The 26811-nt window shown below is 44.9% G+C and overlaps 1 protein-coding gene across 2 annotated transcripts in view; it reads right to left on the bottom strand.

Annotated features, from left to right (window-relative positions):
* The window catches only part of PDE1A (phosphodiesterase 1A), a 198924-nt gene extending 192318 nt beyond the window's left edge, over positions 1 to 6606 (bottom strand). The window contains exon 1 of one of the 2 annotated variants that reach the window (XM_077319537.1): positions 5711 to 6606. In XM_077319537.1, the coding sequence (XP_077175652.1) occupies positions 5711 to 5814 (104 nt within the window). In that variant the 5' untranslated portion in view covers positions 5815 to 6606. The remainder of the gene's footprint in view (positions 1 to 5710) is intronic. The other variant, XM_077319536.1, reaches the window with a different exon arrangement.
* Between the last annotated feature and the right edge of the window lie 20205 nt (positions 6607 to 26811).

Below are 26811 nucleotides of genomic sequence, written 5' to 3'. Positions count from 1 at the left end.
GTCTATCCGTCCGTCCATGTTGACTGGTCCCCTGTCTCCAAATGGCTAATGATGGGCCTGGAGGGGGTGGGAAGGGGAGGGGTCCTGGGTGGGCATTTACACAGCTTTGCTTCCCAACCATATTCTTCACCATCGTAACACTTCTGGGGTTTCTCAAAGCCTGAAAAAATGTTTCAGGAGTTTTCAACAGTAAGAAAGTAGAGAAAAGCTGGTCTAGGATATAGCTCTGGAGCATCTCCTCAAACACAGCAATTTGTGGTGGAGCTCAGGCACACAATTTGTTCTCCAAATGCACAGTCATCCAGTGGAATCCCTGTGACTAAGCTGTGAGTGTGAAAGTGCTAAATCTGCTCTCTAGGCCTTCCCCTGACACTGTCTCCCTACTCTTCCATTCAGAGGCTTCCCTTTATTCACCTCTATGCCCCTCTGCCTCTCTGACCGGAAAACCTGATAGCAACCAAAATAACACAACTATCGCTTTGTAGTAATGGGTCAGGCCTACCATTGAAGGGCAGTGCCCCACAATGGGGTTCTGGTACTCCCAGTGAAAAGCTAAAATAAAACCAGGCCTACCCCTAGCTCAGTGGTTCTCAACCTGGGGGCCAGGACCCCTTTGTGGGTCAAACAACCCTTTCACAGGGATTGCGGCAGGGCAAGCAGCTTGGCCGGAGGGGGGGGGACGCTGCCACTGTTGCTGCTCCTCCTGAAGGCGCCCGCCAATTTATATACAATTTATAACCACTTTCTATACAATCATGAAGAATGGATCTTCACGCCTTTGGTTAGTTTCAGTTTAATTTCAGTGAAAGAACACTTGCATGATTCTATGGTTGGGGGTCACCACAACACGAGGAACTGTATTCAAGGGTCGCGGCATTAGGAAGGTTGAGAACCACTGCCCTAGCTATTTATGAGAAGGTGAGACTCATTGGCAAAGACAATAATGCAAGGAAAACTTGAAGGCAACAGGAAAAGAGGTAGATCCAACATGAGATCGATTGACTTGATAAAGGAAGTCACAGCCCTCAGTCTGAAAGACCTGAGCAAGGCAATGTGCATTAGGATATTTGGGAGGTCATTCATTCAGAGGGTCACCATAAGTCAGCACTAGCTCTCTGTAAGCTACAGCACAGGCAAACTCTTTCTGGATAGATAAAGGTTGTATTGATACAGTGCTTGTTTCTGGCAGCCTTTACCACCAGATATTCAATGACCAAGCCATTTATAATTTTCTTTAAACACCGGTTCACTAGTTAATCTTTCTCCATCCTATCAGGAACTGCACCTTATTGCAAAGAAATTCTCGTGTTTCACTGCCATACTACAAAACCTGCGCTGGATTCAGCTTTTTCTTTAAAAACGTAAGAATACAGGAACAAGGCTGTGATCTTTATAGGACTGAAAAGAACTCCACTGTGTCTGATCTTCTAGATGCTCTCTCAGGCCTTCCTTCTTTGGTGACAGTAGGGTCAACAGAGCGGTGATGGTCCATAAACAGAACAGAATAATAGAATCATAGAGTTTGAAGGAACCTCCAGCATTATCTAATCCAACCCCCTGTAGAATGCAAGAAATCCACAACTACAGTACTGCTGGGTACTGTACGTAGGATCCTATTTATGTAATTTCGGTATCATTTCATGCAGCCTTTTTCAGCCTTTTGACCATGGAGGAACTCCTGAAATATTTTTCAGGCTTCAAGGAACCCAGAAGTGGTGACAGGCCCCTTCAGAGAAGTGGGTACAGAAGTAAGAAGCAGGAGCTGAAGGGGATCATAGGGTTGAAGGGGATCTCCAGGGTCATCTAGTCCAGCCCTCTGCAGAATGGAGGAAATTCACAACTACCTCCTCACTTACAGTGACCTCAGTTCTATGCCTAGATGATAATGCCCCCCCCCCAAAAAAAATCATTAGCCAGTCTGGTCTGGAAGAAATTCGCCTCCTGATCCCAAAGTAGTGATCAGCATTTCCCTGGGCATGCAAGAAAGGGTCGCAGAAATTTAGCGTTTCTTTTGTGGAGAAAGAGACTAGACCTGTGGAGCAACAAACTTCAGGGACGTCTAGTGATGTCAGCAGCCATTCAAACTTCTGGGAAAGGCTGCGTAACCCCTGGAGAACTATCGCAGAACCCCTGCCTTAGTGGATCATGAGACGCTATGGTTCCATTCTTTCTGGTGGCTCCAGTCTTCAAAAATCTGAGTGCATTGGTTACTGACTCTTCCATTTTATTGATGTACTGACTCACTGTGCACAATCCAGTTCGATCCCCGGTGAGAAAGGCGGATTACAAATAGGGTGAATGAATGAATGAATGAATGAATGAATGAATGAATGAATGAATGAATGAATGAATGAATGAATGAATGAATGAATGAAGTGTGGATAAAATCTATTAAACTTTCCCAAACGGTGGCTAATTGAAAGCAAGTATGTTAAAGGTGGCAACGAATGTTAAGGAGCTGTGAAAAATTTGGAGCATGTGTTAGTTTGTTACCCTCCCCTGGGAAACAGCGCGGGTCCTGCTTCACATTCGGCAGCTTAATCATGGGGTTTTCACTGGATGACTGTGCATTCGGAGAAATAAATGCATGCCCCAGCTCCACTACAAAGCACTGTATTCAAGGAGATGCACCAAAGTATATCCTATAGAAGCAGAATTGCTTTCACTGCCCAAAGAAGTCTCAAAGCAGTTTACAATGGCCTTCCCTTCCTCTCCCCACAGCACATACCTTGTGAGGTAGGTGGGGCTGAGAGAGCCCTGACATTACTGCTGTGTAAGAACAGCTCTATCAGGACTGCGACTAGCCCCAGCTGGCTGCATGTGGAGGAGCGGGGAATTAAGCCCAGTTCACCAGATTAGAAGTGGCTGCTCTTAACTACTGCACCAAGCTGGCTACATGCATGAAGCTGCCTTATACTGGAATTAGACCACTGGTTCATCATTCACTCTGTCTGGCAGCAGCTCTCCATGGACTCAGGCAGAGAATTAACCCCATCTCCTACTGCCAGCTCCTTTTAACCTGAGACGCCGAGATATGGAATGTTAGGTTTTAGACATTTTATTAGTTTTAAATGTCGCTGGACTGTAGGTATCCTAAATTGTATCATGTATGTTTTAGCTGATGCTCTTATGAACCGCCCTGAGCCCATGTTGGGGATGGCAGTATATAAGCTCAATAAATAATAACAGTATGTGGATGTGATCCAGCCCTCTGTCTTCAGCCTACAATTAACCATTGTGTGATGGTTACAAGAGGTTAGCCTCTAAAATAAGTAATTAGAATCATAGAATCATAGAGTTGGAAGGGACCTCATGGGTCATTTAGTCCAACCCCCTGCACTATTATGCAGGACACTCACATCCCTACCGCTCATCTACTGTAACCTGCCACCCCCTTGAACCTTCACAGAATCAGCCTCTCCGTCAGATGGCTATCTAGCCTCTGTTTAAAAATGTCCAAAGATGGAGAACCCACCACCTCCCGAGGAAGCCTGTTCCACTGAGAAACCGCTCTAACTGTCAGGAACTTCTTCCGGAGGTTTAGACGGAATTTCTTTTGCAATTAATTTCATCCCATTGAATCTAGTCCATCCCTCTGAAGCAAGAGAGAAAAACTCTGTTCCATCCTCCATATGGCAGCCTTTTAAATACTTGAAGATGGTTATCAAATTCCCTCTCAGTTGTCTCCTCTCTAGGCTAAACAGACCAAGCTCCCCCAACCTTTCTTCATATGTCTTGGTCTCCAAACCCCTCACCACCTTGGTTGCCCTCCTCTGGACACCCTCCAGCTTGTCTACATCCCTCTTCAACTGGGGTGCCCAAAACTGGGGTGCCCAACACAGTACTCCAAGTGAGGCCGAACCAGAGCAGAGTAAAGCTGTACCATCACCTCCCGCGATCTGGACATGATACTCCATTTGATACATTTGCCTTTTTAGCCACTGAGTCACACTGTTGACTCATGTTCAATGTATGGTCTACTAAGACTCCTAGATCCTTTTCACACATACTACTGCCAAGACAGATTCCCAATGATTCCCAAAGAGTAACTGCCAACAGTTCCCCCTGGTTTCTTCCACAAAGCATCTCTTCCTCAGAGCCAAGCCCTGACTTCCTTCCACTTGATTGAAGCAGAAGGTCTTCGGAAGAGCCCAGAAGGCATCCCCTTTGGGTCTCCAGAGAACACCCACATGGAAACAGTTGCCTCCACCCTTGGCTTGGAAGTACCTCCTAACACTCTATGACTGGGCCTAGTCTCCCCTTCCCCACTGCCACCATTTTGCTGCAGTGCCCATGCTCTCGAAATCCCAAGCTTTCAGTGTTCGACAACACTGGAGACAACAGCCATCAAACGAGCTGTCCTAAGCATTGTCCTCCAAAGGCATTTCCAGGATTACATCCCTTCCATGTGAATTCATCCTTTCCCCTTCTGCTAAAACAGTGGTTCTCTACCTTCCTAATGCCGCGACTCTTTAATATAGCTCCTCATGTTGTGGTGACCCCCAACCATAAAACTATGCAAGGGTTCTTTCGCAGAAATTAAACCGAAACTGGCCAATGGTGTGAAGATCCATTGTTCATGATCGTATATAGATAGTTTCTCAGTTCAGTTCTGCCTCTTGACCCATCATGCCAATCTCGCTCTTTTCCACTGCTCCAGACAGACAAACACTATCTCGATCTACTCCGCAAGGCTGTTGTGTGGATGGTGCCCTCCCGGCCAAGTTGCTCACCCTGCCATGACCCCTGTGAAAGGGTCGCTCGACCCCTGAAGGGGCCCCGACTCCCAGGTTGAGAACCACTGTGCTAAAAGGATGGACGACCTCAACTACATTCTGGCCTGCCAAAAAAACCTCCCCAGAACCTGCAGATGACCACCAGCTCATCCCCCTCAAGGATGGCGCACAGCTGAGAAGGGACACTTTCATTCTTTTAATCTTTTTCATCGTTTCCTCTCTTCTCTTCCCAACCCTCAATTATCAGTCAGCTTTTCACCTTTGGGGGAAATCCTGTTTTCAAAGAATCGAAGAACAACTTCTGAGACCCACACATGCGCGCGCAATGGTTGCACATGTCCAAACAACCCTGAACACCTCTTTGTCTCTTTTATTCTCCTCCCAGCGGTTTTACACTTTCCTGGCACGCAACTAGCCTAAGAATGTCCTGGGATCGTTACGGAAGGCTCATCCGAATAACGCTTTTATTTACCCCCTCGCATGACGCTAAACTCGACAGCCGCTCCTGCATATTTAACACGCTACGTTTCCCAGGATTATATCCCACTCATCCCCCAATGAGCTCCAAGCAGCTTAAACAGGTCCCCCTGCACACAGAACGACCATCCGGTTAGGTAAGTTAGGCTGATAGAGAGAGCAACTGGTCTGAGATCATCCGGCATGCTCCATGCTGGGGCGGGTCCCTGAACCAGGATCTCCCCAGTCCGGCACATTATACCACGCTGACTCCCTAATGCAATATGTCTTCGATTGCAGAAGCAGCTGCCGTACAACCCTGTGTGCAAGAAAGGCATGAAATGATCCCCGTTCTCCGATTCAACACTCCCTACCCACATCCCAGCCCCCAGCATATACGGATCTTATTCCAGCATTCGGAACAGCATGGCTTGGGCTCGTCCGTCATGTTCAGCATGGACAGCGGCTTTCCCCGAGAGAGACCGTACAAAACATAGATCGCAGGCAGTGGTACTCACATCCCTTTGAGCCTCTGCCACATTTTCTCCGTGTGTCCTCCTATGGGGTACTTTAAAGGCGCGCTCTCCAGCCCCTGGGCAGCCTCGGGACCTGTGGACCCCATGGTTGTCCGGAAGGAAAAGTCTAGCTCAACGGGAAGCCTGAGTTGTCTCCAGTCTGTTGCAAATGCCAGGAGATCCGTGCATGTTAAGACGAGCAGCAGCCCTGATCTCTCTATCAGGATTACGGAGCCGAGGGATGCGTCTGTCTCCGACGTTTATTCACTGGAGTCGCCAAATCCATGCTCTGACCAATCCTCCCCCTAACTCAGCCCCTTAAGCACAGGACCCCTCTGACCTCACAAAAGCAGAGTAAATCCACACAAGTGAGCCAGCAAATGCACCAGTCAATGCACGTCCTTCCTCTCTCTCTCTCGTGCTCCCACTCTTTCTGTGCTCTACCTCTGCTCTTACACCTCCACCACTCTCCTCTCGGCCGCAGTTCAAGCGCTAGAGTTCGGTGCACCGTTATGCGTGCCGCTGCGCTCTCCAAATGCACCGGAATCCCTGGCCCCGCAAGCCTCCATCTGAGTTGGCAGCAGCCGATCCCGAAGAGGGCTGTGCTCCCTGCAGAAAGGGAGAGGTGGGTCGGAAAGCAGATGGCAGGAGCCCGTCCTGGCCGCAGCCCACCCGAGGAAGCGGGGGGCACCTGTGCCACGGCGCGGCTTGGTGCCACTTTCCGAGCGGATGCCGGGAATCGCTCCTTGCGGCACCTCGGTGAAAAGGGAGCCCTGCGCAAAGGAAATTAAGAGAGCTCTACAGGTTGTCATTGAGGGAGGCCGGTATAATTGCGACCGTTCAGCTTCTCCTAGCAACTCCGCACGGCGGCGGAGAACTGTCAAAGGGAGCGGTGGGAAAAGCCGCAGCTGCAAGCCGGTGGAGGGAGCCTTTGAGGAGGGCAGCATATGTTGCTCTCCAAAGGGGGAGGGGGGGGATGAATGCTAAACTCTCCTGCTCACTGGGGGGCTTGTGTGTGTGTGTGTGGGGGGGGAGGAATACTAAGTGTGCAAATAAGACAGCCAGCTGAATGAAGACTAATTGCTCAGCTGGTCCCATAGCTGAGTGCCAGCTCTCTAAGGCAGCCCAAGGCCTACATGGACAAAAGCTAAAGATGTAGAGAAAGGATAGACTTGCTCTCTCTGTCTCTCTCTCTCCTGGGTTATCTTTCAGCCCTGGAGGGGGTTTCATAATTCATCCCAAATACAATACTTCATTTGGTTTCAGACAGGGACGAAAATAAAACCTACTATACCTTGACCTGTGTCTGTCGTGGATTTTGGTGGCATTGCTATCATTACGGCAACTTTCCTATTGGGGAGGGTTGACTTCAGGCAACCAGATAAACACAGGGTATTTCTATAGTCCATCTCAGTGTTTCCTTATATATTAGCTTGGCAGCCTTCACAACAGTCTTATGAGGTAGTCCCTGACTATTCCCATGTTGCAGGTGGAAGATGGGTGAGGCAAAGGCATCTAGTGCAAAGAAGCGTCATTGGACCAAAGGGTTTTTTGATTTGCAGCTAAGCCTTTTGTGGTCTTTAAAGATAGCTTCAGACTAAGACGCATGAATACATACATAAATACATATTGTCTAGAGCATATTTACAGTCTAGTTAATATAGTTCTTCGTGTTGTGGTGACCCTCAACCACAAAATTATGCAAGTGTTCTTTCACAGAAATTAAACCAAAACTGAGCAATGTCATGAACACCCATTGTTCATAACTGTATATAATTTGTTTTTTTCTCAGTTCAGCTCTGCCTCTTGTCCCACCATGCCGATCTTACTCTTTTCCGCTGCTCCAGACAGACGGACGTTCTATCTCGATCTACCTCACAAGGCTGTTGTGTTGATGGCGTCCCCCCCCCCCAGCCAAGCTGCTTACCCTGCTGCAATCCCTGTGAAAGGGTCGTTCGACCCCCAAAGGGATCCTGACCCCCAGGTTGAGAACCACTGATCTAGAGTATTATAATGACAGTCTGCATCTGGGGTACATGCTGCATATGGCCGTAAACACGAAGGAAAATTAGAATGCAAAAAAACCTTAAAACTTTCTTATACTTACTAGGAGTTAACGGTATGTGTTATCCTTTCTAATGGACAAACCCTTAACACAGGACTTGGCTTAAAGGAGGATTTTTTGGGCTGATCCTGCGTAGAGCAGGGGGTTGGACTAGATGGCCTGTATGGCCCCTTCCAACTCTATGATTCTGTGATTCTGTGATTTCGTTTGAGTGATCTGCAAAGACAAGTAATGTATATATCCATTCTACTTGGGAACTTAGAACAGGGCTAAGGTGGACGGCGCCCACATCCTTGGAGAAAATACAGTTCAATAACACATGCTCAACCGTTCGGGCTGTGCCAGATTAGCAGGGGCAAAAGCACTGGGAATTCATGAGTATAGTTGTAATTTGTTCTCCATGGCATCCTAAGCATTAGCTATGTAAAACAGGAGTGGTTTAAGGATTCGCAGATTACAATTGCCACAGGATCAACCAGACTGGAGGCGGAAGGACCCCCAACAGTGGAAAGAGGTGTCACTCTGACTGCCCTTAAAGAAGGGAACGGGGGGGGGGGTGAGAAGGGGGTCCCTCATCCATGTGTAGCGGAGTGAGTAGCGGGGAACCTGAGGGCTCGGGGCTCGGCCTGGTACCTTTTAACGTATTTATTAATGATCTAGATGAGGGGCTGGAGGGACTACTCATCAAGTTTGCAGATGACACCAAATTGGGAGGACTGGCAAATACTCCGGAAGATAGAGACAGAGTTCAACGAGATCTGAACACAATGGGAAAATGGGCAAATGAGAACATTATGCAATTTAATAAAGATAAGTGTAAAGTTCTGCATCTGGGTCAGAAAAATGGAAAGCATGCCTACTGGATGGGGAATACGCTTCTAGGTAACACTGTGTGTGAACGAAACCTTGGGGTACTTGTGGATTGTAAACTAAACATGAGCAGGCAGTGTGATGCAGCGGTAAAAAAGGCGAATGCCATTTTAGGCTGTATCAACAGGGGCATCACATCAAAATCACAAGATGTCATAGTCCCATTGTATACGGCACTGGTCAGACCACACCTGGAGGCCTCACTTCAAGAAGGACGTAGATAAAATTGAAAGGGTACAGAGGAGAGCGACGAAGATGATCTGGGGCCAAGAGACCAAGCCCTATGAAGATAGGTTGAGGGACTTGGGAATGTTCAGCCTGGAGAAAAGGAGGTTGAGAGGGGACATGATAGCCCTCTTTAAATATTTGAAAGGTTGTCACTTGGGGGAGGGCAGGATGCTCTTTCTGTTGGCTGCAGAGGAGAGGACACGCAGTAATGGGTTTAAACCTCAAGTACAACGATATATAGGCTAGGTATCAGGAAAAAAGTTTTCACAGTCAGAGTAGTTCAGCAGTGGAATAGGCTGCCTAAGGAGGTGGTGAGCTCCCCCTCACTGGCAGTCTTCAAGCAAAGGTTGGATACACACTTTTCTTGGATGCTTTAGGATGCTTAGGGCTGACCCTGCGTAGAGCAGGGGGTTGGACTAGATGGCCTGTTTGGCCCCTTCCAACTCTATGATTCTATGATTCTATGACTCATTGTAGGAAAAGAATATATTGAAAACGGCAAATGAACAGAAAGCAAGGCTTTTCCTTGCTAACTACGTAGCAAGCCAACAAACATACCTCCCAAACTAGCACGCCTTATATCTCTCAAGCTAGCTCATCTTTATGCCTCGCCTCTCCCCGATCTGAATCATGGCACGATAATTAAAATGCCAGGCACAAAAAATCTTCCCAGGCCAGCATTCCCAGGCAAAAAGCACATGCTCACCCTCAGATACTAAAAGCATTCCTAAAAAGCTACATCAGCACCACAGGGTCAAAAAAAACCATTCTCAAGAATCTGTAGCAACCACTACACGATTAAGTGACACAAGAAACTATCACGTAACAGGCTCAATAAAAACGGATCATCATGAGAACCATGATACGTGGCCAAGTCATGAAAAATGCATCACATGGCGAGAACTAAAAAGTCAAGGGAACATTACATGAGGACAAATGAACAATTGACCAGTGAATGTGTGGACATGGCAAGAACATAAGGACATGTGAACAGGGTCATGACCCCTAGATAGGTTAAAGTTTGACTTAAGTCAAAGGTGTCCCAGCTGGGCACCTCTAGCAATACTTGCCCCAACTCTATGTTCAGAATTAAATTTGGTGAACAGAAGGGACACCAAATGTGCTATTTAGGAATTTGGACTTTGCAGTTTTTGCAGAGGGGCGAGTCTCTTTATATAAACAAATATGTAAGCTGTGCAAAAGTATGGATAGTGCTTTGGCTTGAAACATTTCGCTTGAATACAGGATGATCTTGATAGGCTCGAGAACTGGGCTAAACTGAATAAAGTGAAGTTCAATAGGGACAAATGTAAAGTTCTGCATTTAGGTAGGAAAAACCAAATACACCAGTATATGATGGGGGAGACTTGTCTTGGCAGTAGCATGTGCAAAAAGGATCTAGGAGTCTTAGTAGACCATACATTGAACATGAGTCAGCAGTGTGCCTCGATGGCTAGAAAGACAAATGGTATTTTGGGTTGTATCAAATGGAGTATCATGTCCAGATCATGGGAGATGATGGTACCGCTTTACTCTGCTCTGGTTGGGCCTCACTTGGAGTACTGTGTTCAGTTTTGGGCACCCCAGTTGAAGAGGGATGTAGACAAGCTGGACCATGTCCAGAGGAGGGCAACCAAGATGGTGAGGGGTTTGGAGACCAAGACGTATGAAGAAAGGTTGGGGGAGCTTGGTCTGTTTAGTCTGGAGAGGAGACTACTGAGAGGGGATCTGATAACGATCTGATAACGATCCCATCTCAGTATTTAAAAGGGTACCATATAGAAGATCCAATGGGATGAAATTAATGCAAAAGAGATTCCATCTAAACATCGAGTAGTTCCTGACAGTTAGAGTGGTTTCTCAGTGAACAAGCTTCCTTGGGAGGTGGTAGGTTCTCCATCTTTGGAAATCTTTAAACAGAGGCTGAATAGCCATCTGACAGAGAGGCTGATTCTGTGGAGATTCAAGGGGGTGGCAGGTTACAGTGCCAGCAATTGGGTTGTGGGTGTCCTACATGGTGCAGGGGATTGGACTAGATGACCCAGGAGATCCCTTCCAACTCTATGAGTCTATGATTCTAATTTGAATGGAATAAGGGATACTCAAGACCCCTTTAATGAAGAAAAATCTCAGGGTTGCAGATGCCACTTTTTGTTGGTTACAATGACCTGAGTCAGCTCGGATTTCCATATGCCTGTGGATGAGAACACTACACCAAGATATTTAAACATTTTCCCCTGTGCTATCTCATGTCCATCAATCTGTCATCTTTCTTTAACATGTCTCCTAATGAAAACTAGGATTTTAGTCATTTGAACATTTATTACTCATTGTTCTCCCTTGCAAGAAGAGACCTCTCGACTCTTCTGAGTCCTCGAGCAGGACAAGGTGGCTTTATTGCCTGCATATAATAAAGCAGGCATGGGTGTGTTTGCTGGCTTCGGTGGATGGGCTTCTGGTTTGGTCAATGCTTGGATCATTCAATTAATATAGAAATTGAAGAAGTGGGGCCCCAAAATACAACCATGCTTCACTCCCTTTTTAACAGATTCAGGTGGGCAGCTATGTTGGTCTGAAGTAAGTAGTAACAGGTCTCTTTTAATTACTGTGTGGCCACCTCATGAGAAGGAAGGACTCCCTGGAGAAGATCCTAATGCTGGGAGCGATCGAGGGCAAAAGAAGAAGGGGGCGACAGAGAATGAGGTGGCTGGATGGAGTCACTCAAGCAGTCGGTGCAAACTTAAATGGACTCCAGGGAATGGTAGAGGACAGGAAGGCCTGGAGGATCATTGTCCATGGGGTCACAATGGGTCGGACACGACTTCGCACATAACAACAACAACAACTAGGAATGCACCTATCATTAATCAATAATTGGACATTTTGATTCCCTCTACAATGTTTTTTGGAGCTGAACCCAAAGGACTGATAACCTTATAAACACAGCTTGTTATTCCAAAAAGTTTTTTGAATGTGCTAAACATCACTATAGGGCATATTTGTTGGATATTTTCATGATGCTATTTACTAATTTACTGCTAATTTACTATCTCCTGATTTCCATTCTGTAGTCTGTGCATGCACACGAAAGCACACCTTGAATAAAACCTTGTTGTTCTTAAAGTTGCCGTTGGATTCTTCCCTTTCTAGCAGAAATTCTCTGGGAAGTGATTCTCATGCAGTGTGTGAACAAGGGCAAATAGTCTACGATCAGTTGAAGAGGCCTCTAATCTAGCGCATAATCTGTCTCTGGCAATGCTATCAAAAGTCATTTTATAATTGGCGAAAGCTACATAGAGTCTGGCACTATATTTCACTGCCAGGTGGCGTATAGTGGAATGGTTAGATCTAAAGCTCACTTGTTCTACAGCTATGACATTCTCTTGGTCTAGTCAATCCCAAAGATTCCAGCACAGGTGTAAGGCAAAACTGTCAAGATCTCCTGTGTCTTTTCCAAGAAAAACCCTTAGAATCTTAAGCAAAAGCATTTATTGAAGAAAATGTAATGAAATCCATGAAGCTGCTTTGTTGAAACTGATGTCAATTATCAATACAGAACTGATATACCATTTTGATGCCCCACCTGCTCAGCAGCATTTTACTGAAAAGAAGCTGCACCATTGATTTCCCAATGTTGTAGATAAGCCAAAAACGAAATCAAAAGGCCAAAATTATGAGTCTCTTATCCACTCTTATTAAGTATATTAATCATTCAACTTCTTGGCAATCAGAACGGGGTCCCAGGTACATTTCTCCCATTTTCTGATTCTTCCTCAATGATTGCCACTCCAAAATCTACAAATAAATAGTTTCATCATAATTAACAATTAACAAAATATCATAATGTGTACAAAGTAATACAAACCAAACTGGATCCATTTGCCAACATACCTATGTTCCATTTAACAGTTATAAGTCAAATAAGGCGTATCGTGATTGATTAATATACTTAATATACCTAATAAGTGTGGATGAGAGACTCTTTATTTTGGCCTTCTGATTTCGTTTTTGGCTTATCTACAGCATCATTTTCCATCACCTCATCCCTCCCCTCTCCCTACAGGAAAGGAAAGACCTCATTTCCATCCCCAGGCGCAAATTCCAATCTGCACGTGAAACACTTCGAGGTCATACAGCCGGATAGCCAGTTCTGTCCGCTGCCTCCTCACGACAAAGAAAAAACATTCCCTTCATACCTTATCTGACACAAAGGGCTGAAACAGTTTAGACCAGCTTTTCACAACTTTTTTACCATTGAGAAAGGCCTGAAACATTCTTCAGGCTTCAAGAAACCCCAGAAGTGGGGTGATTGTGCAGAATATGGCTAGGAAGCATAGCTGTGTACACGCCCACTCAGGGCTCCTCCCCTTCCCACCTCTTCCAGGCCCAAAATTGGCCATGGGGGGGGGGAGGAAGTCGACATGACCATATATGGTCATATCACCCGATAAATGTTTAACGCATTCTTAAAATATATACAAAAATTAATTAACTCCACCCAATCGGGAAACCCTTCCAGGGCCATCAAGAAACCCCCGGGTTTTATGAAAGCCTGGTTGACAAAACCTGGTTTAGACTGACACTCTCCTGGGACATGAATCTGTTTTGAGCCATGGCCAATGGCCCTGCATCACGTCTAATACACAGAGACAATAAACACATAGCAAGCCACATCCTAAATACATTAATGCAAAGGAAAAGGTGGATGAAATGCATGGTGGGACTATGACCCGAGTCAAAAGTTCTGACAAAAATACTTTTCAGTCCAATCGATTTCTTTTAAGAAGAGCCTGTTTAAATCGCCTCTTTAAATTAATAGGGATCAAGTGCTTCCTTTTAGCTGGATCATTCCTATAATTTATTGACCATCAGTGTGGGGTAGAGGTCAGCAGACTGGCCTGGGACTGGGGAGCTCAAGGTCCAAATTCCTCTCCTTTATCAAGTATATATTTGGTACTCTGGGATCAGCTGTAATTCTAGGAGGTCTCCAAGCTCAAATCGGGGGCTGATAACCCGTCGTATGTACCCGCTTTGGTGCTCGATGTGATGAGCAGATGGGGTGGCATGGGGGAGGCAACATTTGTATGAGTGTAGGTCAACCGCTTTCAAAAGAGGAATTAGGACGAGAAAGCCAATTTTGTCTCACAGCTCCAAGTCAACATATATTTCAAAATAAAAATATACGTGCTCACGGAACGCAATCGATGTGGATTTCTTTTTAAAATGTGAGAAGCTGTTAGCTATGCTCTTTTAAGGAAAAATCAAAACTGATTCATTCGTAACTTGAAAATTCTTCGTCTGGTTCTCTTTTCTTTTCCGTTCCTTCTGGCAAATCCATATGTGCGGCGTATATATAGATTGCTAGCATGTCTTCTTTAGCTGATCTTTGTACGCTTAGGTACAAACTAGAAGACAAAAACCGGCAGCAAAATTGTGTCTTTTCTATCACAAATAGCTACATGGGTGGACTCCAATTTGGACTGGAACCTCAGCAACTTGCCATTGCTGTTTTTAGTCTTTTGGGACCATCTGAACTTGAGGGAATGGCAGGAGAGGGACAAGATGAATACACATTTCCCATTCTTCATGGTCTCCCACAGAAGGGTAGGGAATGGGGAGGAGAGGAACTTCAATGGGGTATAATGGCATAGAGCAGTGGTCCGCAACCTTCCGGTTGCCGCGGACCACTGCTCCGGAATGGCGGGAGAGGGCAGCCCCAGCGCACACGTGCGTTTGCGCCGGCGGCAGCCGCGGCTCCCTCTCCTGGCCCCTCCGGGCCGATTAGCTTGCGGCTCGGCAAGCTTCTCTTCCCCCCCTCCCAAAACAAGAAGCTTGCCGGGCCGCGAGCTAATTGGCCGCTTCGGCAGCCGATTTGCTCGCGGCCTGGCGAGCTTCTCACTTCGGGGGTTGCGGGAAGAGGGAGCTGCGGCCCGGCGCCAAGGCCTTCACGGCCCGGCACCGGGCCACGGCCTGCGGGTTGGGGACCACTGGCATAGAGTACACCTTCCAAACCATCCATTTTCCCCAAGTGAACTGATTTCTGTCTCTTGGTGATCAGTTTATCATTATCATTATCATTATTTTTATTATTACCTACCACTCCCAAATGGCTCATGGCAGGTTAGGATAATCTGAATAAAATCCCAATAAAACCCCCACTAAAACTCCAAACATAAAACAAACATAGATCCAGTAAACCCGGTACCAAAAGGAGATGCAGCAGAAAAAAACAATTAGAAGCACTATCAATTCCCCCAATTAAAATCTCATAGAGAGGGGTGGGAAGAGGGGCGCAGATGGAACCCGCAGCCTCCATTCACATTGCTCTATCCTGAATATATATTTTATTTATTTGGAAAAATATAGAAAAGAGATACTATAGTTATATAGTACAAGTACTATTTAAGAGAGAAACAAAATATCCATATGACATAGATTGAAAGATATATATCCTAGTCTTTTACATCAGCTAGAAGTTATAGGCCAAATATTGTGTTAACCTCATAATTAAGATATACAATCTAAATGTTACTCCCCCCCCTGGCTTTTCAACTTTGGTTCTATTGTTCAATATTGCCTAATATTGGCCTCCATTTTCTTCTGAATTCCAGTGTTGATTTGTTGTGTATCTAAATTCCACCACTGTCCCATATTTCCATCAATTTATTTAACCAATCCATAATATCTGGTGATGAATCTTTTTTCCATCTTGATACATAAAGGATCCTGGCGGCAGTTGATATATATTTTACACATTCTTTATACATTCTAAGATTATCTGGTAGCATATTTAATAACCTACATTTTGGAAAACAAACACATTTAACTTTCAATATCTTTTTCATCTCATCATGAATCTTAACCCGATATTTCCCTGCTTTCTGACACATCTACCACATATGATAAAATGATGCATTTCTGTTTTGACACTTCCAACATTTAGCATTGTAAGTCATATTAATTCTTGCAATAGCCTGAGGGGCACTATACCATCTAAAAATGTAATAGCAATTTTCTTTTAACATTTCACATCCAGTAAATTTCAGCTCATTAACCCACAATCCCTCCCATTAAGCTAAACTTAGGCTCTCTCCAATATTTTGAGCACGTATTATCATACTTTTTAATTTGCTCTACTTCTGAGTCATAATGCAATAACAATTTATAAATTTTACCTAGCAGATGTTTTATATCCCTAATAACCAATTTATATAAGTAGTTATTCCCCTCAAATGATGACCTTTCTTAAATTGCTCTTTCAATTTTGACACCAACTGATAACAAATTAACCAAAGCATATTCTTTCCTTCTGAACAGTTTACCATTCTTCCCCTCTTTTTAATCCACCATATTCTTGCAAATTAGATTGTCTTTCTTCAGTAAATCAAGATGAGCATTTATTAAAAAGTCAATGGCGAGAGTGACAGACTTAATCTATCTCTGTACTTACGCCATGTCTTTCGCAAACTGTTTCTAATGATATGTTTGCCATCTTGACTCTGGATCGTTCTTAAGGATTCCTTTTCCCATAGGAAATTTTGAATTCCTTCTTAAGTGTCCATTATCTCTAGATTAATATTGTTGCCTTGAGGATTAATAATCCAATCTGTAATCCAGACCAATGCTCCTGCCTGTTTGGATAGAAGAATATTTGAAATACAAGGCCTCCACAATTTTTCCTCCATCTTGCAACACCGTGAATCTTGTCCTTGGTCTTTTCCTATTTCATACAAATTTGTTCATTGTTCTTTGCCAAGGTTTAATAACTGTGTCTTCAATATGTATTGGTAAAATTTGAAACAAAGTTCAGTTCCGGTAATATATTCCTTTTAACTGTTGATATCCATCCTACCCAAGAAATTTTTAGTTCTTCCCATCTCTGTATGTCTTAAGTTATCTTTATCCAAGTATTCTGATAATTTTCTTTACAAAGTATATCACTTTGGTATTTTTAATTCACACCCTAATATTTAATTGGTTTTTTAACTGGTACACATCCTGTTGATTTTTCTACTCAATCGTCCTCTTCCTTTGCCATGTTTAACTTTATCTTAGTCTTATTTGTGTTTACTTTGAATCCAAAGTATATTCCAAATCTGCAGATTTGATCTATTACACATTTCATTGAATTGTCAGGATCAGTTATTGAAATTACCACATCAGCAGCAGAACTTCTCAGTTTGTTTGTTTTTTTCTTCACTGTTATTTATTCTGGTAATATTTTTATATTTTCTTCTTCTGACTGCTAAAATTGTCAAAACCAAAATAAACAGTAGGAGTGAGATGGGGCACTAGCTTTTATGCCAGAAGAAATTCAGCTACCAACTGGAGTTTGGCAACCTGATTTGAGAAAGTGTGAAGAAAATGACAAGGAGATCACAAAAAAATACAATAAAAAGGGGGAAATAGGGCCGTGAGGAACCTTGGACAAAACCTCCTGTCACTCAGAACTCAAATCCCAGGAATGCCTCCATGTGAAAAAGACCCTTCATCCAAAATGAAAATGCACTTAAAATCTGGTCATAGAATCCCTACTTCTTTGTCTCTGTTATTCTTCACATACAACTTTTAACAAAGGATTAGCGATATATGTTTTTGTTTTTAATCTGATGGCATCCCTGGGGGTAGGGGAACATCACTTAATCCACTCAAATCTCAAAAACCATTTCAGCTGTCATTAACTTTGACTTAACAACACTAACACAGCTGTCATCCACACTGAGCTGAAATGGCTACTTGGGGCAGATTTGAATTTTCGCTTTCCCCTACTTTCATTTTTCACATAGCGCTTCCCAGCATACAGAAAGACACTCACTAGAAGGAGAATTGAGTCATATGCCTCCACATCCAAGATGCTGGCAAAATACCCAGATATCTCCTTGCTTGTAGCATAAATCAAATCATGTTGTTCCAGGTGGAAAGGGTGACTTTCTTTCCCTTGTGCCTCTCTTCATACTAGGAAGTAAAAGATGGGTATGGACCACTACCTAAGGTTGCTGGCCTCCAAGTACAGACTGAATCTTTCCCAGAATTACACCTGAACTCCAGAGCAGAGATCAGTTCTCCTAGAGGAAATGGTCACTTCAGGGGGTGGACTCTAGGGCATCATAGCCCTGCTGAGTCCACTCCCCAAACTTCACCCACTCCAGGCTCTGCCTCTGCCCCCAAATCCAGGAATCACCAAGCTGGGAAATTTCTCAGAATTGAGACTAATCCCAAGCTCTAGGACAGCCAATCTCAACAGGGGGCATATGGGCTACAGACTGAAAAATGTGAGAAGGGGAGCCCAAAGGGTTTATGGGTAGCAAGGGTAATTGAACTGATGAAATACCCTTTTTGTCATGCATGACATCTTTAATTGCTAGAAAGTTCGAGCTTCATCAAGGGGAAGAGAAAAACGATGCAAAAACGATCCTTTGTGTGTACTTGAATTAATACATTCAAGGGAAAAATATGAACGCACACGCATCACTTGGTCAAACGTTCTAGAAATCTGCCTTACATATATATAAGACGAGGCATGTCGAGTATAGTTATTTCGATCTTAGCTTAGGCCATTTTTTAGCCTAGCTCATTGTACAAGCAGCCAGCCTACTGCAGGGAGCCCTGGAACCTGAGAAGAGAGCTCCAAAAAGGGCTATGGCCAAAAAAACATTGAGAATGGCTGATCTCAGACATCTTCAGTGCATCTGCTAAAGTGATCTCACCAAAAACGATGGAGGAATCAGTTTTGTGAGTCTTTAAGGGACCATTGGACTCCTGTTTTATTCAACCACGGCCAGTAGCAGAAGCTTGATTGGACGGGGGATTACCTTGTTCCCTGAAGAAATAAGTGATTCCTGTCACCAGCATTATCTTGCTTTTCCAAGCTGTGGTTGCTGGTGTCTCCCCAAGACTCTTCAGCACCAAAAATCGTTGTTTCTTTATCTGATGCAGTAAAGTTCCCGTTTGGCTAAGGAGACGAATTCCGGAGGGCTAATCCTATTTGCTCGATGCCGCAAGAGAGGGAAAGGGAGTTGAGTGACACATGCAAAGTCTGACATGGGCAATGTGGATTATGAGCTCATTTTGTCAGGCCTGTGAAGCATCTGTCATCCGAAGCAGAGAGACAGAGACAGAGAGAGAGAGACTTGGTGCATAGAGAAGAGGGGGAAAGCATGACAAGTGTGGACAAAAGGAGACCTTGGGAGAGAAAGGCATTAACTCCTGTCATGCAAAGCCTCTCTTCTGTTAGGGAGGGGGGGGAAAGCTATCTGACCTCCCATTTTCTTGCATCGTAGACTCTCCCCTCCCTCCCTCATCTTTTATTTATGTTTGAAATCACTCCTCCTCTGACTCCTTTCTTCCCATTCCCCTCCCCTCCCCTCCTTGGGGATCTTTTTAAAACACAGACCTACACCTTTTAAAAATTCTTTTGAAATTATTATGTCAGGCTTGTCCCTGCTGTGCCACCAGACGGATCCCGAGTTTCACTGAAACACACATGGGCAGGGTTGGTCCATAAATTACAGCTGACATAATAAATTCCTCAACTGGCTGCGGAAGACGTGGGATTTAAATTGGAGCTCACAGAAGGGACTGCGATGTCCCCCAAAGAACATGACAGAACACCACAGGGATATCAATAAGGCACGGCGGAGCTTTCAGTTAAGTTGATGAACTATATTCCTATATTGCCTGGCTGCAATACTGGCAGAGAATAACAGTCCATTCAAATCAATTTGTTTATTTACAGTCCTTTGACTAGCAACGAAGAACAGTCAAAGTGGCCATTTTCTCCAGGTGAAGTGATCTCTGTTGCCTGGAGATCAGCTGTAATCCCACAAGATCTCCAAATACCACCTGGAGGTTGGCAGTCCCAACTGCCAAGCCTGCCTGATCCCAGTTTGGGCGGGAAATTTCCTGGCCCCTGTTCCAGTTTGGCGGAACGGCTTAACCAGAGAGCTGGGTTTGATTCCCCGCTCCTCCACACATAGCCAGCTGGGTGACCTTGGGCTGGTCACAGTCCTGTCTGAGTTCTCTCTCAGCCCCACCTCCCTCACAGGGTATCTGTTGCGAGGAGAGGAAAGGAAGGGGATTGTAAGCCGCTTTGAGACTCCTTTGCGTAATGAAAAGGAGGATATAAAAACGAATTCTTTTTCAGGTAACAGATATCCCCCTGTGACAATGCTTGTGGCATTATGTCAATTCTGGTTTAAAAAAACCCAGAGGTGACATAGAGTAGCTCTAGGACAGTGGTTCTCAAACTGGGGTTTGAGACTCCTTTGGGGGGGTTGAACGACCCTTTCACAGGGGTCGCGGCAGGGCAAGCAGCTTGGCCGGGGGGGGGGGACACACCACCTTGTGGGGTAGATCGAGACAGAGCGTTCGTCTGACTGGAGCAGCAGAAAAGAGCGAGATCGGCATGGTGGGACAAGAGGCAGAACTGAACTGAGAAACCCCAGTGGGGGGAAAAAAACATTTTATATACAGTCATGAACAATGGATCTTTGCGCCATTGGTCAGTTTCAGTTTAATTTCTGCATAATTTTATGGTTGGGGTCACCACAACATGAGGAAAACTGAGAACCACTGCTCTAGGAACTGCCAGTAACTCTATTGTTTTAATGAGTCCTAGAGCTACTCATGTCACTGTTGTTTTTTACTAGATGTGAGGTGACATCACACCCACCATTGCAGCCCCCCTCCCCCCAAATATCACTGCCCACAACACTCCTGCCAGTTTGCGGGCACTGCCTTGCAATACTTTGTGAGGATAAAATCAAGGAGAGCATAACGGGATTAGAAAACGTTTTGTTTGGAAATGAAATACAGGGAATAAATGAAGCAAATAAATTTAAAATATCCATATTCATAATCAGGCACCCTTATGGTTATGTATCTGTTTATTAAAAGATGTATAAGCCTGAATTTCTCCCACCAAAATTAGGCTCCATTGTGGGCAACAACTGTAAATGCCGGAAGCAAAATCCGATTGTAAAATTGAAGCTCCTGGTCAGCCTCTTGGGTGAGTGTTGATTCATGGAAATGCCTCAATGCAGGCCAAATAGTGCCGGCCGAATGACAGTACAACCATTTTTGCCGACCTCTTGCAGGATGGCACAGCGCATGATGCTATTTCTTGGATCCTGGTTGAGCCACTTGTGTTTAGATGCTCAGCTCACCCTTCAATTGACAGTGATCAGCACCCATGGCAGGCTGCCCACTCAAATGACAATAACCTGATGGATGAAACAGAATTACGGGGCATGGATTACACCCTATTTAACTGGGGACTGGGAAACGCAAGAATTCCGCTGTTTGCTTTGCATGTGTACGGTGAGTAAATTTGACAGGGGGGGCTGAAAGGACAGGAGCAGGTGGTATCTGTGGAAGGGATTAAAAAGGATAGCAAGGTCTTAGCGGAAATGACATACAAATAAGTAGAGATTTGCCTCTGCTCATGACAGCTAGAAATGCGACCTCTTTGTAATGAGAAAAAAAAATTTTTTTTTCCAGAATTCTTAAGGCCAAAAGAGATGATGTGCAGAATACTCTCCCTTGACTCCCCCCCCCATAGGAACGGAGCCATTAGAAAAAGTAATCAAAGTAGAGAGAGAGTAAGTGGGGTTGGGTTGTTTAATTCTTTCCTGCCTGCTGGATTTTCTCTCAAAATTGTCCCCTGCAAGCTGTTAAGGTTGAAGATACATACCTTCTTTGTTTCCCCTTAATGGGAGGGGGGGAGCACAGGTGAACAATTTCAGAGGAAAAACAACTAGCAGTGATCAAATTATGCAACCTCTATTCCACTCACTGTTCGTCGCTGACTCAATTCAGCCACTGGCAGCTGCTTTCCACTTTCCAAAGAAGTCAGGAAAAAATTCCACAAAACTCTACACAGCATGTGGAAAAGAGCAAGAGTCCGGTAGCACCAAAAAGATGAGCACAGCTTGTGGCAGGGCATGAGCATTTAGCACAGGCTTGCTCAACCATCTTTCATGAAGCCCTGGGGTTGATTGATGGCCCTGGAAGTGCTTCCCAATTGGGTGGGAGTTGATTTTATATATATATTTAAATTGTTCAACATTTATTGGGTGATATGACCACATATGGTCCTGTTGACCTTCCCCCTCCACAAAAGGCCAATGCACAGGTGGGGCCAGGGATCACCAGGAAGTTGAAAGTGCTAGATGTCACATGTTGTTCAACATTCAGGGGATACCAGATTCTATTCTATGGGCTTGGGTAGCTTCTAAAATGTAAAAGATGAGAATTCAATAATTACTTTTAAAAAATGGCTTACTAAGGTACAAGTTAGATTTTTCAGTCTTTTGCCCTGATATGGTAGAGAGAAATACAATCCTACTACGAGAACTGGAGACCCACTGAAGTCCACTCAGAGCTCACCTGGGTTTCCCTGGAGAGGAGAGGGTAGTGGTCTATGGATGCCAGTCTCCAGGGGGGACCTGGAGGGCCACCAAACACCACATCAGAGGGGTGTGTGACAAATCCATACCAACCCACTAGCCCCAAGGAAGCCTCAGAAAGCAAGGGGAGAATGTCACATGGACACCTTCCTCCTCCTCAGCAGGATTCTCATGTGAATCTACCCTACTGTCCTCCAGTGGAGGACCTCAGGATGGCCTAAGTGCTTAATCCATGCTCCATCATCACAGGCTCTCCCATCCAGCCCCCCCCCCCCACAACAAATACAGAAAAGTCAAGAGGATGAATTGCTGGTTTTTGTACCCCACTTTCCATTAACCAAAGGAGTCTCAAAGCAGCTTACAATCACCTTCCCCTCCTCTCCTCATGCCAGACACCTTGAGAGAGCTCTGACAGAACTGCTGTTTAAGAACAGCTCTGGCAGAAGAACCAAACAGTGCCCCCCTGGCCAGCAAACCAGAGCAGAACAACAGTACCCAAATTTGGGTACCTACTACAACAAGTATAACAGATACCAAACTGGGAGAATGGACAACTCTAACTACAACAGCAGTGCCCCCCTCCCCTGAACGAAACACTGAAATCAAGAACTGTAAAGCTGAACACTAAACGAAAGAACTGTAAAAATCAACTTTTAAAAGGAACACAACCCCGGGAAGAAAAGCCAAACAATGCTGCATCTCAGATAAAAGAAGAAAGAAACACTAGGAGAAAGAAAAAGTAAATCCCTCAGTCAAACCATTGATGTCTTCTCCAGCAATGATCTTCCAATGTTCAGCGCAGCAGCAGCAAGCCAGCCACTCAGCCACACAGCAAGGCCCAGTCCAGCCCACTCTCTGGGAGTCAGACTGTAAGAGTCTACTCTACTAGACAGAGTAGCACAAGCCAGGAGGCAGCAGCCAGCAACAGAAGGCAGGTAAGAAGATCCCTAGCCTTATATACTTTCCTGGCTAAAAGGAAAAACCTTCTATGATTGGCCAGGAAATGCTTTCCCCCCAAAACATGCTTTCCTATAGTCTAACTTTCTTCCTCCCCCCTACCTACCTTGTCTTCCTTGCAGCAAGCTGCCAGAGCAAGCTCCAGACCTCAGCACTGCAATATATTTGCAAATGTGAAATGCATTGCAATCATTGGCTGGCCTCCTACAGGGAGCCCAGCCATTGGTCTATCCCTCATTCACCTCTCCCTTTTTTGCAGGACCTGGGAAGCCCGAAAAGGGGGAAAGTTGAAGCAGGAAAGGAGCCACCCAAGGTTAGTGGAAGCCACCGTTCTCTTTAAACTTGAAACAGCCACTTTGAAGCAGTCGAGGCTTCTGAGGCAGGTCCAAATTGCGATTCGGAGAGCCTGTCTTGGATCTGTTAAATATGGGGCTTGCCTGGGCCCACCTCAAGGCATTTTGTCTCCGAGGCAGCCATGTCTCAGGAGATTTCCGTCTGAGCCGCACATCCCTAGTTTGCTACCCCTCCCAGTTTAGTATCATCTGCAAATTTAATAAGCACCCCTTCTATCCTTTCATTGAAATCAAGTTGGCCCCCTCTTTGACATATCTACCTTTTGTGTAGTCAAACACAGCAATCATATGACCCCTTTCTTCCTCTTCTCCCAGCTACACATACCCAACTCTCTCAACCTCTCTGCAAAACCACTGCACCAGCCATTCTTGGATCTTTTTTTGGTCACCACTGGTTCCAGGGATGGCCTTTTGCACAATGAGGGAGGCTTAAAAAGGCCTAACCTAAGAGTGAACTAACGATACTCAACGTGCCTCGTCTTATATATATGCGAGACAGATTTCCGGACCATTCAACCAACAGAAGAATGTGTGGTCATTTTTTTTTAATGCATTTATTCAGGCGTTCTCAATGTTGGCAGAGTAAATGAGTCATTGGAGTTGCACACGCTGATTTAAGAATAAGGAAAAAAGGATTTATTAAAGAATTGCCATACTTGGAGGGATAGAGATGGTCCTGATAACATACCTGGCTGAGAGAGACACTGGAAGTGTGGCTTCAGAGAAGAAGCAGGAAATTGCCCATAAGAGTAGCAATCTGGAGATAGACAAAGAGAGACACTTAACAGGAGAGAAGGTCCTGACCTCACCTTCCTATCTAACAGTCTTCTTGCTGCCCCCTGCAGGGTCTTCTTCTCTTCTTTGTACACCAGACATTGTCTATTCCAACACTCAACCAGGGTTCCATGAGAACCTGAGATTTCTTGACAGCCCCGAATAGGTGGAAATTAATTGAGACTTTACATATTTTTGAAATTTGTTAAACAGATATTGGGACCAGATATGGTTGACCCCTACACCCCTCCCCAAATGGTCAATTATAGGCCTGAGGGGGTGGGAAGGGAAAGGGCCTCAGGTAGGCACGTACACAGCTATGCTTCCCAACAATATTCTGCATGCCACTTCTGGGGTTTCTCGAAACCTGAAGAATATTTCACGGGTTCCACAACGGTAAAACGGTTGAGAAAGGCACACACAAAGGAAGGGATTACATGTTTTTTTTTTCTGCCCCTCAGCGAAGCTCGAACTTTCTAGCAATTCGTGACATCATACATGACAAAAACGGTACTTCATTGGTTCAGTTACCAGGGCCCCCTATACATCCAATGGGCTCTTTCACGTTTTCCAGTCTGTGGCCCCCTTCAAATGGGCTAGGGCCCACCACATGAGAAGGAAAGACTCCCTGGAGAAGAGCCTAATGCTGGGAGCGATTGAGGGCAAAAGAAGAAGGGGACAACAGAGAATGAGGTGGCTGGATGGAGTCACTGAAGCAGTCGGTGCAAACTTAAATGGACTCTGGGGAATGGTAGACGACAGGAAGGCCTGGAGGATCATTGTCCATGGGGACACGACTTCGCAACTAACAACAACAAGGGCCCACCACCATACAGCCCCCGTTGAGAATGGCTGCACTATACCACACTAGCTCTTGCAGACTATAACTGATGGAAATAAAGCACTAACAGCGTAGTGTGATCATTCTTTGCCATTTTCCCCTAATTCTATCCAAGCAAGGTTGCCTCTGCTGCGGCTGCTGTAGCAGAATTCCAAAGGAAGGCCGTCACAGGCAGCTACCTCATGTAGGCCGTATAAAATCCACAGTTTCTACTACTTAAGGAAGGAAACAAGGAAATGTTCCCTCTGGCTATATTTCTGTTCCACAAGGACCATAGCAACAAGGAGAAGCTGCCTGGTATTTATAAAAGACTATGAAACACAACAGATGCTGCAGAAGAGGGTTGCAAGGGACAGGCTGAGATGACATGGCACCCATGTCCAGCGACCAAAATCACTGAGTCCATCGCCTCCAAAATGACTGGCATGCCCTCCTAGAAGGCTGGATTGGGACTAACGCCAAGCATATCTTTTCTAAACCTAATCCATCTGTGGTTTTCTTTCCCTGATGTAACAACACAAATCTTATTGGAGTATCACGTTGTATCTGAAAAATGTATGACAGTATGAGGGGGGACGGGGGGACAGTTTTACAATATTTGAATGCTATAGAATCCGACTCCAGTAGCCCCTTTAAGACCGACACAGATTTATTCAGGGCGTGAGCTTCCGAGTGCAAGCACTCTTTGTCAGGCTAAGAGCTCCCATGACCGTGGGAATATATAGCAAAAATTAATTCCGTTACATTAGTAAACTGTGTCACACATCCAAATGATAATTCTTTGCCAAACAGCCAATCAATCCCCCCGAAATTCAGTTGTTATTCACACAAACATGGGAGAAATAAAACTGTCTGTGAAAGTGATCAAAGGCTATCACCACCATATGTTGCTTGCCCCATTTGTTCCCATACCAGTGTGAAACATTCTTACAGGGTAATTGCCGGTAACTATCTTATCCCAAGGCCAATATACCATGACATTACTCAACATACCATAACATTACCGTTACTTTACAGTCACATTATCACAGTATCACAAATAAAATAAGTTGTGAGGAATATGGATACACAAGTTGAACAAGGTTAGCATGAATAGTGAGATAAAAAACCTTTGTCCCTATTGAGTCCTGGGTATGTTGTAGTATTTAGTGTTGTAAATAACTTGCATTTCTGCAATCTCCCTTTCTAGCCTGTTCTTGAAGTTCCTTTGCAATATAACAGCTACTTTCAGGTCCGTTATTGAATGTTCTGGAAGGTTGAAGTGCTCCCCTACAAGTTTTTCAATTTTGTGGGTTTTGATATCAGGCCTGTGTCCATTAATTCTTTGGCGTAGGGTTTGACCTATGTATAGAACAGAGGGGGATTGTTGGCACTTGATGGCATATACTAAGTTCCAAGATGAGCAGGTGTATGCTAATATTTGAGAGCCAGCTTGGTGTAGTGGTTAGGAGTGTGGATTTGATTCCCCAGTCCTCCACATGCAGCCAGCTGGGTGACCTTGGGCTTGCCACAGCACTGATAAAGCTGTTCTGACCAAGCAGGAATATCAGGGCTCTCTCAGCCTCACATCCCTCATAGGGTGTCTGTTGCGGGGAGAGGAAAGGGAAGGA

This window comes from Paroedura picta, chromosome 2, assembly GCF_049243985.1.
Source record: "Paroedura picta isolate Pp20150507F chromosome 2, Ppicta_v3.0, whole genome shotgun sequence".
NCBI classification, from domain to species: domain Eukaryota; kingdom Metazoa; phylum Chordata; class Lepidosauria; order Squamata; family Gekkonidae; genus Paroedura; species Paroedura picta.
The sequence above is the reverse complement of the archived record's forward strand: the minus strand, read 5'-3'. Positions and strand labels throughout refer to the sequence as shown.